At 33.0% G+C, this 14,113-nt stretch overlaps 1 protein-coding gene across 1 annotated transcript; it reads left to right on the top strand.

Annotated features, from left to right (window-relative positions):
* The first annotated feature begins 4,983 nt into the window (after positions 1–4,983).
* LOC148624931 (uncharacterized) lies at positions 4,984–11,156 on the top strand. Its single transcript, XM_088568057.1, has 2 exons — positions 4,984–5,857; positions 6,471–11,156. The coding sequence occupies exons 1-2, from the start codon at positions 5,042–5,044 to the stop codon at positions 7,551–7,553; spliced, it is 1,899 nt and encodes a 632-aa protein (XP_088424183.1). The 5' UTR covers positions 4,984–5,041; the 3' UTR covers positions 7,554–11,156.
* The last annotated feature ends 2,957 nt before the right edge of the window (positions 11,157–14,113 follow it).

Genomic DNA, 14,113 nt, shown 5'->3' with positions numbered 1-14,113 from the left:
ATTTTTCATGAAAACCAGGTGAGGGATTGAAGAATTTCATTCTTCTATACCATTTATAAAAAAGTGCTATGATTGTTTTACATTATTTAAAACCAGGAAAAGTGTTGAGGAAGTTGTTTTTTTAAACGATACTTGATGTTAATATTGTGATAAAAATGGGTAATGAGGTCTCACTAAAAATGAGAGAGCAGAGGCTGAGAACATAGAAGCTATTTAAGTTGGCCTAATCAGAACATACTATTAAGGTATTTACTGTTCTTGGATATCAGTGTTCATTGTTTCTCAAAATTTATTTAGTGAGTGGAATTTTTAATTCAGAAAGAACAAGATGTTGCACGCTTCATCATGCAAAGAATACCCCCACTCAACCATTCCAGTCAATGTTAAGAAAGGGACACAGTTTAATTCCTCATGCAGAAGAAATATGCCAAATTTCTAAGCATTCCCTGTATTAGAAACTGATGAATCTGCTACAAAAATTTCCATTAAGCAGCACCTAAAAAACTATGGAGTCGATCCGTCAACATGGAGGAAGTAGATGCGCGATGAACCTGAAAACGGGAGACGCAGTACAAGTTGTCATGAGAAAGCAATATACTTAATATCTAAGTAGAGAAATATATTATGCTAGAAAATGTAACGGACAGACAGACTGATCACCATCAGTGAGGTGATTGCAATATAACATATATTATAACTTGTATAACATCTTTGATTTTAGATAAAAAGTTTTGTTAGGAATATAAATTCATGGTTTGACTGAAGCTTTAAAATTGTAATCTGTATGAAAAATCAAAAGTAACATTACAACTTTCTTATACCATGAACAAGCTGAGACCTTAAACCACACGAGAATAACTGTATAGGATGGTTTTCCTTTAATATATCTCCTGCTTCAAAAGCGGGAGGCATATAGTGACGATGGTGTCCAACTGTTTGTCTGTCCCAAGTTCTTATCTGGAACTCATCAGAAACCACTAAAATGAAATTGATTTAGCTTTGACATATTTTTTATTACATGATGCCATTGTGGACCTCCTATCTTGTTTTTGCAGCTGTATGATTTTTTGGGTTTCCTGATGCAAAATATGAACTTTGTCATTGGTCAACCAGGGGGGAAATGATTTTATAATCCATGTTAGATTCCTCTGAAACATATGAAACTTTAATTTATTTATGCTGGAATGACTTTTGGTGTTTCCAGATGCAGAACATGGACATTGTCATTAGTGAACCATCTTCTAATCAGCAACGCTCTGAGACTGATGAATAGAATCGAATCCAAGTATTTCTTGGGGAAAATTTTATTTATAGATGGTAAATATAACCAAAAACAAATAAACCTGATAGTTGGGGAACAAGTGCTGGGAGAGGAACAACAACTCTTTTTCTGCCTATTTTCTTGGATGATTTCAGTGTTCTACTCAAAGGTAGAAAGTAGGACTATGCTGCCGCCAAAACGTCCAATATTGATATCAATTCGCCAATCACAGAATTTAAAATTCATATCGAAAATATCGATAAATTATGAAGAATATCTATATAATAAAAAAGGATTATCAATTGGTTATCATGAATAACCAAAATAGTGTCACTCCTGCCAAAAACGCTGGAGGATTTAATCGTGCACGGCACAAGTTCCGCAAACTCGTTGAATCTAGGCTTTCTTCGGCACTTGTGATGATATTCTGGTTATTCACTCTTTCCAGTTAATTATCCTATTATTCTGGTTTTTTACATGCTGAATCTTGCTGTGCATTTAGATTTTGATTTTGGTCCCAGTTTTTAAGATAGTCAAAACCGGGATCCAAAGGGTACACTGCCAATGATAGAGTTTTAACTTGAAATATAAAAGAAACGGCATTTTTTTTGTATCCCCCTTTTAACTTCAATTCAATACGTCCAGAATTTATCTTAATTTCAACAATGAATTTCTCAGTTTCTTTGTTATTATCAATTTTAAGATATACTGATGTATATTCTTAATTTTTTCCCCTGTTTTCGAATTGGCCCACATTAAGGTCAAAAGATCCAAAATGGGAAAAAGTAATTTTTTTACTACAATCCTTTTGTCTTAAAAATGCTATTGATCGTAATGACTGGTCGACAATTTAAGTTCATGACTGTGGCAGCCATGCATGCAGTATCTATTGTTACCCTAAAGTGTTCGGGGTTCGACTGTTGTGGTCATATCAAACTGCACACAAAGATCAATTAAGTGCACACTGCTATCATACTGAGATATTATTACAACTGTTCTTTTTATATTTGGTCATTTAGGAGTCTTAAATGAAAATGAAGGAATATTAATATAAAACGATTCAATTGAACAAAACAGAAGTTTAAAAAAACGTAAGTTGATATATCCTCACAAACATATCCGTGCAGAAAACAAAACGGAAAAAAAAAAAACAATATAAGATCAATTGGTACTTTTGATACGAATTTCATTAATCGTAAGTCAGGTACAACACAGAAAGTGATGCCACTCTCGTTTTCTACATCCCTCCAGTTCCTATGGATTGTACCCTTAGCACTTAATTGTTATTTGAAGTTTTTTCTCGAAGAGTGTTATTTACACGATGAAGCTTTATTAATCTTCGTGAGAACTAACACACATGTTGCATCTGTGACGTGAACTATCACAATTTCTTTCGTATTAACCCACAAATAAATATAATCACTATGTGCGTTCCAATCCTTTCTATGCTATGTTAAAGTTGGTTAACCTTTGAGAAATCCTTGACGCAGACTTGTTTTAAAACAACTTTTCATAGTGTAGACAGAATTGATAACAATCTGCATTTCCTTTTGCTTGTTTTTTTCTCTATATTTTCATTTCCTTTCGAATTACCGTAGACCTTTTATATATTACTCTATCAGAGGTGTAACGTAATTAATTTTGGAGATTTTAAGGCACCGGCTGTTTTTATATTGAGTCGGGGGATATGGCCTGGGATTATTTTCGATAAATATAAAATCATTCCGAATTTGAGCCCAATTTTTTTCTCAGCAAATTGTGATTCAAAATTTCCCCGATTACTGAACAATATTGATTTTCAAAATGTTTTGTTCGAGTATGCGTGAAAAAAATCTAACTCAACTTAAAGTCCCAGGCCTACCTAATGGTACTTCAAACGATACACGGATTATATACTTCTCGAAAATGACTAATAAGGTAGTAGTATATGTTAATGACTTCAGAAGTTGATATTCTACAACAATTAATATTGCCAAATTATCAGGTGGTGATAAAATTAGGAGCGAATAAAGATGTCAGATTCGGCCATGTGACTTTAAAAGTGTTTTTTTAAGATGGTTTTACATATTACCATTACCTACATTATCAAGTAAATAAACAGTTACATTTCAAAATTAAACAACCTTGTGTACCAGCAAAGCTGTCAATTATGGCAGAGATGTAAAACTTCGTATACATGGCGCTGCTGTAGAAGTTTCTGCAGACAACGTTACCGAATACTCAGAAAATGGCCAAAAACCAGAACAAGTCGGCAGATTTTAATCTTGGCATAGTGCAAACCCCATCTATATATAAAAGTAAAAAAAATCCTCGCTTGCGCTTTAGGTAGCTCCTTCCTCATATCAAAATCTCGGCATTCTATGTTTTTATTTTTGAATTATTTAGTTTTTTTTTCTGATTCATGAATGTCAATATTGTTTTATCTTGCAAATGGTTAATGTAGCTTGTATTGTGGAAAAACTCTGCCTAACAATTGTGTCCCATTATCATATTTGAAGTAGCAACATGTAAATTGTTAGTATAATTTATTCACTATTTTCTTGAACATGGTTACTTTGCTACAAGATTGAAGTCATCACTACATAAGTTTTATGGTCGTCATCATGAACTGGTGGATCGTTACGGTGTATCCATCTGCACCATGAAAACTGATTTGTTCAACGTGTTATAGTTTCCCTTTCCTCTTTCGTATACCCTGGATTTGACTTTTTATGAGCAACTCGGTGGGTGTTCCATGAAAAGCAGAGGATGCATACCTTACAGGTGCACCTGGTCCATGCTCCCATTTTTTAGTGGAGTCCGAGTTGCTCACTTACTTTTGTTACTTTGTATGTATTAATTTGGTTATTTTATGTTCTTTGTTGCGTGTCTACTTTCCATGGCTGGTCTTTGTCCCTGGAATACATTCTTTTGATTTCCGTTAAAATCTTGGTTCCCTTAATTACTCTTCCCCTTTCGGTGTTATGTTCTAGAATGTTGTAAGCCCAGAAAACCATGACTTATGTTGGTATCGATGTTCTGCTATTACTTAAAGCTGCTATTTCAATTTCGGTTATATTTTGTTCGGCTGTTTCTACCTACTTTTACATTTGAAATTTGTATTTCTTTTAATACGATGTTTCTGTCATTCTAATTGGTTCAGCTATATCTGCTTTTCTGTTGTAACATATTTAGTTGTGTTGTAGTTGTCGGAAATTTGTTGAATGGGGTCCAGGCTATCATTCCGCCCCAAACTTTGCACAAAATTAACAAATTGTGTCAACAAAAGCTGGGGTTGATCTACCGAAACCACACCCTTGATGAGCCCTTGAATACATCTTTTTCAATGATTACCTTTTTGTATTCTTCTCTCTCTGGCTTCTATATCTTCTTTGACTTACTTTAAGAAGTTTGCCAGACAGGGTTTTTTTCAGCAGCATTAATTGACATCAAATACACAAAATGCATTGACAGCTTGTAAAACTAGTACGATTACTACGTTTTGATGAAATATTTTCACAAATCAATGATTACGCTGAATATGCAGGTAATAAGTCTATATTTGTGTAACAGACGTTTTCTACCGATCCGTAAGAAATCTGTTGTCTTTTGTGGTTGTTTTTAATTGGACCGGACTGTTTCATTCATATTGAAAATACGCTGACCTGAATCCGGTGCGTCATCCTTGACGTCATCAAAATACGTATAACTTAATGGCATGCATTTATATTTTTTATGTTTCTAAGGTATTTGTCAATACTGTCAATAAAGTATATTTCGTTTGGAGCAAAAGGCTGAAAAATGATGTTTAAAACATTATTTAGTGAACATCAATTGTTTTACTCAAATGAAGATTTCGGAAATACAAAAAATATCAATAATTTGCCAGATGAGCTTTTGGCGCGTATATTTCGATATCTACATGTTGTCAATGACGAGTTACCAAGTCTAGCATTAGTCTGTACTAAGTGGCGGACTATCTTACAGACTCATGGAATTTTATGGAGGAACATTCATGTTGACCCGAATTATTATGAAAGATGGCATTTCAGCCTACTTTGCTCCATATTTCGTTATTATGGCTGTTACGTGCAAAGACTCAGTTGGCGGGAAAGCTCACCAGTGTTTCGAAGTGTCTTTTCGTGGATCCCAACACTTTGCAATTTACGAAGTCTTCGTCTTCCAATTCTTTGGACTCCGGAAATTCTACGTAAACTTTCGGCATTATCATGTCTTGAACAAGTCCAAATCAATGGCGGTTACGAACTTACAGACGACGAGTTAGAGCAGGTTGTAGTTTATTACCCGAATTTAAAGGAGATTTCGCTAAATGCTTGCTGGAGAATAACCTCCAATGGAATAAAAAGACTGATGTCAAGTCTGCCTCATTTGGAAACCATCAAGATCAAACTAAATTCAGGGTTGAGGTTATCGGATGGAAGAAGTGATGATGCCATAGCAAGAAGTTTTGGAATAGCAAGAAATATTGTCAACTTCGAAAATGTGCATTTGATAAAAGTGTTTTGCATACATTTTATTCCAATAGAAGTGGATGAGTTATGGGAAATTGTGAAAAGATTGCCATGTCTTAGGAAACTAAGCGTTAGTAATTGCGAGGTGAGTTGGTTCAACAGAACATATATGAAAGAGAAAATATGAAAATAATTATTAATCTCGTATGAACCGTTTATACCTTGAGCAATTTTAAGGGTTCAAAAATCTGTTACATTGCTTTCTCGAAAATAACACTTTCGATTTAAAAGTAAAGGAATCTGGAAATCTCATGATATTTTACCTAAAACATATTTTCTAAATGTAAACATTTCATCGTATTTTACTATCATTGACGTATGTTAATGGCAACAGATGGAAAATGATCGAATTTTCCCACGCTTTGATGTATTTTCCTTATAAAGTAACGGGATGGCAAATAACTTGCAAATCAGTATCGATGAGTTGATTTTTTGAATGAAAATACGCAATTCATGTTGTGAATTCTTAAGGTCGGAATTGTCATCGTCTCAATTTTACTGTAGCCTGTGTATCAATATACGCTAACATAAAAATATTCCGGAATACCCTAAAACAAAAAGGCATTAAAAGCAGTTTAAAAAAAACCCAACACTTTTTTATGCAATCATTATGCAATTACACAATAAGTTGGTCGTTTCCTTCCACATAATGTACTTGAGCACACATCACAAATGATCTTTAACTTACTCATTTTCAGTATCTTCATGGCGTTCGACTACTTTCTGACTCGTTGGTAAAGATCTGCTTGTTCAGTTTATGGAATGTTCTTTTTGTAAGCATCGAGGTGCCTTCCCTTCGTTTTCTTACAATAGATTCAGGATTGGAGTCCTTGGAACATTTGGAAGTTTCGTCAGAAAATCTACGAAAGTTAACGGTTAATGGCAGCAACGTCTTGCGAACGCTGAAAATCAAAAGCCAGAGACTTTCATTATTAGAACTTCTTCACTGTGAAGAAATCGACATGCGGTCTTTTAAGGAAACTCTTAGAACTAATGACAAGTTGGTTTGTCTACGGCTAGGATGCATTTCACACGATAGTCTTACTCTCGATGAGTACACAATACCAAACCTTCAAGAGTTATGTCTACTCGGCGACTTTTCTTGTGAGACACTACATATCAGAAGTCCTACCTTAAGATTCATACACGTTGAATCCGAAACTGATATCATAACTCTGAATCATATGTACATCACGGCCAATCATATTTGTCGAATAGCTCTGGTTGGTATGCCAGCCTTGAAAACATTGACCATCCAGTGTGTCAGCGTTGATTCTATTGAAATGAATCTTTGTAGTGATGACCAGCTAAATTTAGAATCGTGTGTCATTCACGCTATGAATGCCATAGGTTTTCTTCGATTCTTCGACTGCAATGTAAATCTACTTTGCATTTCGACACCATTAGTCAAAACGGTTGTGTTGTATCGCTGTCAGATGACTGACTACACACTTCAGATGGTTTTGGCAGGATGTACAAATATTGCCCATCTCAATTTAGAAAAATGTAGACGAATTAGCAAAGTGGCTATTCAGGCTCCTCCAATGAAATTCCTGAACATGTATGGATGCTTCGATGTCCAACAACTGCAGCTCAACAACTGTTCTCAGCTTATAGCCGTAAACCTCGGGCAATGTCCAAATGTTAAACTGTTCATTCAAGGAATCGAGCAGGACCTGACTGCCCTTTGTACCTCTCTACAGATTGTTCATCCAAAAGAGTTCGTTCGATGGAGTCATGACTTTCCACCGAAGCCATACTTATGTCCAGTTCGAGATTAACTTAATTGTCAACGGTGTTGTGAATGTGTACTGTTACTCTCTAACTTTTTGTATCTTTAAGTATGTCATTTCAAGAATTTGTTTTTCATCGGGTAACTAAAAGGTTTTTGAATTGACAATTTAAAAAAACTTGATGCACTTGATGTATTATTGTTTTGTTTTATGGTGATTGAAACAAACGTCTCAGTCTTTCAAAACATACCTGTATATGGAAATGAGGATGAGAGTCGTTTGACCATTTTTTACAATTTTATATTAGTTTTATATTCTATCACGAACGTTTGTTGAATGTTTACATGATGCTAAGTCCATACATTTCACCTAGCAATGCAGAAATACTCAGCGTTTATTTGGTAAGTAATACCAACTTGTCATTTTAATTCTTGATTTATCACTGAAAACTATTAGTCTTCCATTGATTTCATCTATGAATATAAAGGTTAAGAACTTATCCGTTATTTTTTCCATAAAAAACATTTTGTGAATTAAAAAGTAATTTGGAAAGTTTCATGAATGAAATATTTGTAGAACAAGTAAGTTTCTTTTTATCCAAAATGCATTTCTATTTATCATCAATTTAAAAAAAGGGAAATAGTTGACCCTATTACTGTTTGTGATATTTAAGAAAATGTATGTTATTTTGTTGAATTATAATTACAATCGTGTATTTTTTATAAATTGTCATATTTCTCATTTACTATCTTGTAAGTAATAAAAAGCATTATTTGAATTGAAAAATGTGTCTGTCAAAGACTAATTGGAGTTTTTGTAGTTTAAAATTGAGTATTTTCTCGTAGTTATTGTTTATTGGTATGATGAAAAAAACTCTCTCAGACTGTAAACTTTACAACCCAAGTCTAGTTTGTATCATACAGTTTGGCTAACAAAGATTTTTATATTTAGTAGTCGCAAAGCATTACTTAGTGCTTTGCGGTGTTTTTATTTTTTTTGTTTTTGCCCTGATATTGCAATTTGTTATATATACGGACTTTCCTTTTACCCTATTATTTTTGACTACTGGCATAAGTTTTGTTATTATTCTGTTAATTTTCATCATCTTCAGTTTAATATGTAATTGTATTGTATTGTATGTCGATCTTCACTGTTTCCAGATTTCGGGTTTTTGTCATGTACTTCGATTTTGATGTCTCAAACATGACCTTTGATATGTTTTGGCAAAAGTTAGGAGAGAGAAGTGAGTAACGTTATACTGGTATTCCGAAATGTTTAAACTCATATAAACATTATAAGTATGATGTATAAAAACAACCAAATTGAAACAAATTGCACCTCCTTGTCTATCGAACAATAACTCCTAAATAATTAGTTTTTTATAAATGGAAACAACACATTTTTATTGCTTAAACCTCCAGTACGTATCTTTGACGAAATTCCCCATCTCAGATCAACCTTTGTTCATCTGTGTGTTTTGGTACCTGTATAACGTGCTTAACGTCTTGCAATTTGAGTTTGTTGATTTAAATTTCATGCCATCATCATATCTTATTATCTTTTTTTGTATTTCTACGATCGTCATAATGACATTGTCAATTGATATGGTACGTCTCTTCAACGCGATTAACTTTTCTTATTGGGCTCAACAAACTTCATTGATAAAGAAAACAGAATGGGAAAGCATATACCAGAAGATTTAATTTCCAGAAATATGTCAGGTATTCAATATATGTTGAACATTTTTTTTATCAAATTACCGGGGTTTGTGCCAGTTTCATGGAGAGGCGGAATTGGCGAGTGCAGAATCGGTTTGTGCAATCAATGGCATGCAGCCTATTATTCAACAATACTTACCCTCATCTTTCTACAGTTCCTGCTTTGCTTATTTGCACCACTTAATAAGCATTTTAATTGATCAAACTGCTATTAAGAAACCTCCTGTGTCCAATACTAAATATTTAGAGCCTGCATTAGATCACAATTAAATGAATTCCTTTCCAACGTAACTAGAACACAACTAATCTGTCAATACTGTGATTATTTTCTTTCGAAATTGAATTAAGATTTTGACAGAGTAATTATGTGCTAATGTAACATGCAAGCAATTCCTTCTCTGTGTATATATGAAATGTAAACAGTACTCTTTTTCAGTGTTGTTCCGTCCGAGCTTGTTTCCGCTTGTTTATTTCAACAACTCTCTATTTTCAAACTGTAACAAGTAATTTTAGTTAAGCTCTTTAATTGTTTCCCCAACGGTGGAACATCTGCACGACCACCAACAAGATTTATAACATAGATATTATATTGCCTATACTATATTATATACTGTAAATTAAAACTTTAATATCAAGGAAAAGAGAACATACCACAGACAGGCTGGTATACATATCATATTGTCTTGATCAACCGCCACGCTGTTATTAAACACAGAGGTCATTCAAAGTATGCAATCAAAATGCAAAAAGTACGTACTATGAGAGATGGAAAGTGAAATCAAGCGAAAAGCTGATTGAAGTTCTTTGTTTGTTTCCAACATTGTTTTTCGGTAATTTTTATCGTGCAACTTGTTCTTCAACTTCTGTCGTTTTAAAGTTTGGAATTGTTTTGTCCAAAGATTTCCAATCGTTAGAACTGTTGATATTTCTACTACTCCAAGTTTTCTTGAAGCACACACTTAGTTTGTCATGTAAAGTGGAGTAGTATACCGAAGACGAAAACTGCGATATGACAAAGATCTGTCTATCATTGAATATATACACATTATAAACACAAGCACATTTGTCATTATAAGTCGTATGAAGCATAATTTCCATATGGTTACCATATTAATTTAGCGTGACATGATTATCATATGTTCCCGTTTATGTCTGATTATTGCATGGTAATCACATTGTTTTACTCAAAAATGATTATCATATGATAACGAATAGCAAACCAATATTTACATATGACAATCATATAATAGCAGACCAATATTTACATATGACAATCATATGATAGCAGACCAATATTTACATATGATTATGTCATAGGATAGCAGACCAATATTTATATATGACAATCATATGATAGCAGACCAATATTTATATATGACAATCATGTGATAGTAGACCAATATTTACATATGATTATGTCATCGGATAGCAGACCAATATTTATATATGAGAATCATATGATAGCAAACCAATGTTAACATACGAGAATCATATGATAATAAATAAATATTTACCTATGAGAATCATGTGATGACCATTATTATATGAATTATGATTAATTCATTGTCATAATTATGTAAATTATCATATGATTATCAATATGTGGCTCTTTTGACTGTGTATATATACCACAAATTGGAAAATGTGTTGTCGATTAAAATTTAAACAGTTTGATATAATCCTTAAAACATATTAAGGAAATATAATGAAACCACGATAAATTTGTAGTAGAAAAGTTTTCGTTTTCCTCACGGGAATATCTGTGTTTACATTATACTGTACATGTTTAGAGTAAAAAAATCAAGTCTATCATAATAAGATTTACGTCTTCAACCTGGCTATCAACGTCGAATGTATTCAACTCACTGGGCACAATATCGTGTTCTTTTTAGTCTTTTACGTGTATACCAATGATTGAAATATATTTAATAATACTCAGAAATAAGAAGTCGTTTTATTTTGAACCGAGAATTAATGTGAGTTCAGGCCTAGGTTTCAATAAAAAATCTAAAGTTGAGAATTTCCGCAAGTCCTGTGTTTTTCCTCATGCAAATTTTCAATTTAAATTGATCTGATTGGTCAAAATTTGAGTTGAGGAATGATTTGAAGAAAAATCAATTTGTGATTTTTCATGAAACCTGGACCCGAAGGCCTTTAGTGCTGTTCTGATATTCTGAAGTTACAATAAGCTTCATAAGATGAATACAACATATGTTACATCTCTCATATACCATTGGGCATGTCAATTGTTCCTGCAAATAAATTTAACCTTTGAAGCACTGAGAGCCAAATTTCAATATAGTAAGAACCGGTAAGGATATTCACTAGTTTGATATCTCTAACAAGAACAAATAAGGGTAACAACAAAATTACCGAACACTAATAAGATTCATAATCAAGTCAAGTCCAAAATAAATCTGGAAAATAGATATTACAGCACCGGAGCAGCTGGTACCGCAATGGTCCTGACTTGGTACAAGCGCTTTGATGAACAGACGAAATGGTGGGTTAAATCTAGGTTTAACAGAGCGCTAAACCTCCCTCTTCCATTGCGGCGTGACTATACCAGTGGTGATTAAAAAGCATTTGCATGCTATTGTCATAATCGGTAAATCAGCGGTTACATCAGCACAAAGAACATTTTACAAAATAAATAATTACTCATTATTTTAGAAGAAACTGAGTATTTTTCAACTGAGGACTGATATCTAAAAAGGAAATGTGTAAAATATTGCTTACATCTTATTGTTTTGTTAAATCACGAAGAAAAAAAATCCTACTTGATGTAAATAAAAACTGCAAAAATATCAATATATTCATCTTCGTTATAGGTTACAACTACTAGCAAACTTCAATTAACATTAATGTACAAGTGACAAACAATTTCTTTTCATTTCATTGTTCCTTGATCAGAAATATAATACAAACTATTCAATAAAGCTCTGGCATCATGTCCTGACAGCCATATAACCATTATGTTGACATTTTCAAATCTTCATTACACTCTTAATGATCCTGTTTAGAGTTTCGGATTTGTTGTGAGACTCGAAACGTATCGTCACCAAACAAATTACACATCTTTATTTTATTTACATCATCAGTTTGACAGAATGTAATTGGAATTTTTCAAGAAAATTGATATTTGTTTAAAGGAATTTTCTTTTTAGAAGTATAATAGATTAGTACACGCTATTATTCCATAAAATAGAGAGATATCAGTGTTTATGCTGGGAAAAGATTCAAGATAATATTTCTTAACGATGTTAACAAAGACATAATTATACTCTGAGCAGGTTTGCGTTCAAAAATTTATATACCGAATCGTATAGGATAATGTAGCCCAAAGCCATTTTGTTTTGTTTGTTATGTTTTAAGTCGCTAATATTGTTAGCGACTTCTTGCACTCGCAATTTCAGTACTTTATATTCGCATAATGATTTGCACAATTATGTATTTATACTCCACGTTATGCTGCAGATCTGTGGCGTTTTACTGCCATAGCGTCATAGTAGATAAGAATGTACCTTTTAAATATCATAAACGTGTGTTCTTCGTGTGTTTCTTTCTTGTATGAAAACAGGAAATTTACACGAAATGATCGGTTAGCATTGAACATTACCCAGTTTCCGATTCAGTCACAAGGGGCTCGTTACAAGACTATGTAGGTCATATACATATGAATATTCATTGCCATTTGTTTAATCTGGTTCGTAATCTAGTTTCCTGGTCAATATAATAAGCGGCCCAAAGTTAGCTACAACGTACCTCTTTTAAAAATATCATACACATGTCCATGGGTATTTGTTTGCTTGTATGAAAATAGGAAGTTTACATTAAAAATGAAATGATCGGTTAGCATTGAATTTATGCAATATCACCCAGTTTCCGATTCAAACACAGGGGCTCGTTACAATTGACTATATATAGGTCATATATATTATCAGGACCCCGATATCTGTATATAGCCATTATCCGTTGTTTAATCTGGTTCCGGGTAATTGAATATATTCGGGTCATCATGGTTAAGAAAGAGTACGCAATCATATCAAAGGAACCCAGATTTTAGAGCATATCGCATTCGTGCCATTTCGGATGTTGAAAGAAACCAAAAATCAACGACAGAGAATATTTAACGATTAAGCGACTTTAAAGACTTCAGTCTTTGATTTTATATTATAAATCAAGTTGACCACTGTTTCATTTTCCTTTGTTTCTTTACGGTTACTATGCGATACAGTTGTTGTGTTTGTCTAATCTCAATCTTAGTCCAGCTCTTCAACGATTCGTGAAAAATAAACCTACACCCACCAAAAAAAGAAAAAAAATTCAAACTATAATTAAAGATGAACACGCTAACATGGAATAATAAAAAAAATAATAACAATCATAATAGAACATAAAGTTTGTATTTCTTTTTAATTGAAAAGAACTGAGCATATGAATTTCGTCATTCTAAAGTACAGAAAGTTCTGAATGACTAATTTTGCTATCATTGATTTTAGCTGAGGACATAGTCTTCATTTTCTACCTGAATCAACCCAACTATAACAATATGACTTAATCATTTATTTTGTATATTTCAACATATTTCTTTTGTTATAGTCTGAATTCATTCTAACATCTGTGATTGTGGCGGAAACTATACATCCAAGTGCATCTGCATTGTACAACGCATTCTTTTGAAATGTTTATATACTTCTGAAAATACAGATTGCAACACAATTGCTGTTATCGGGTTTATGTGAAAAATGAACCTGGGTACAAAGCCATAAATGCCATATAGATGTTGATATTGAAACGTTTCAATGTTTTCTTTAGTAAAATCTGCTATTTGAAAACTTGGTCATTTTCTAGTTTGTTTGTGTAGAGTTCTTAATGTTTTCCTGTATA

This window comes from Perna viridis, chromosome 2, assembly GCF_037379345.1.
Source record: "Perna viridis isolate PV_CMFRI_1.1 ecotype Kerala chromosome 2, ASM3737934v1, whole genome shotgun sequence".
Lineage (NCBI taxonomy): Eukaryota > Metazoa > Mollusca > Bivalvia > Mytilida > Mytilidae > Perna > Perna viridis.
Note: the sequence above shows the minus strand (reverse complement) of the source record. Positions and strands in the feature narration are given on the sequence as shown.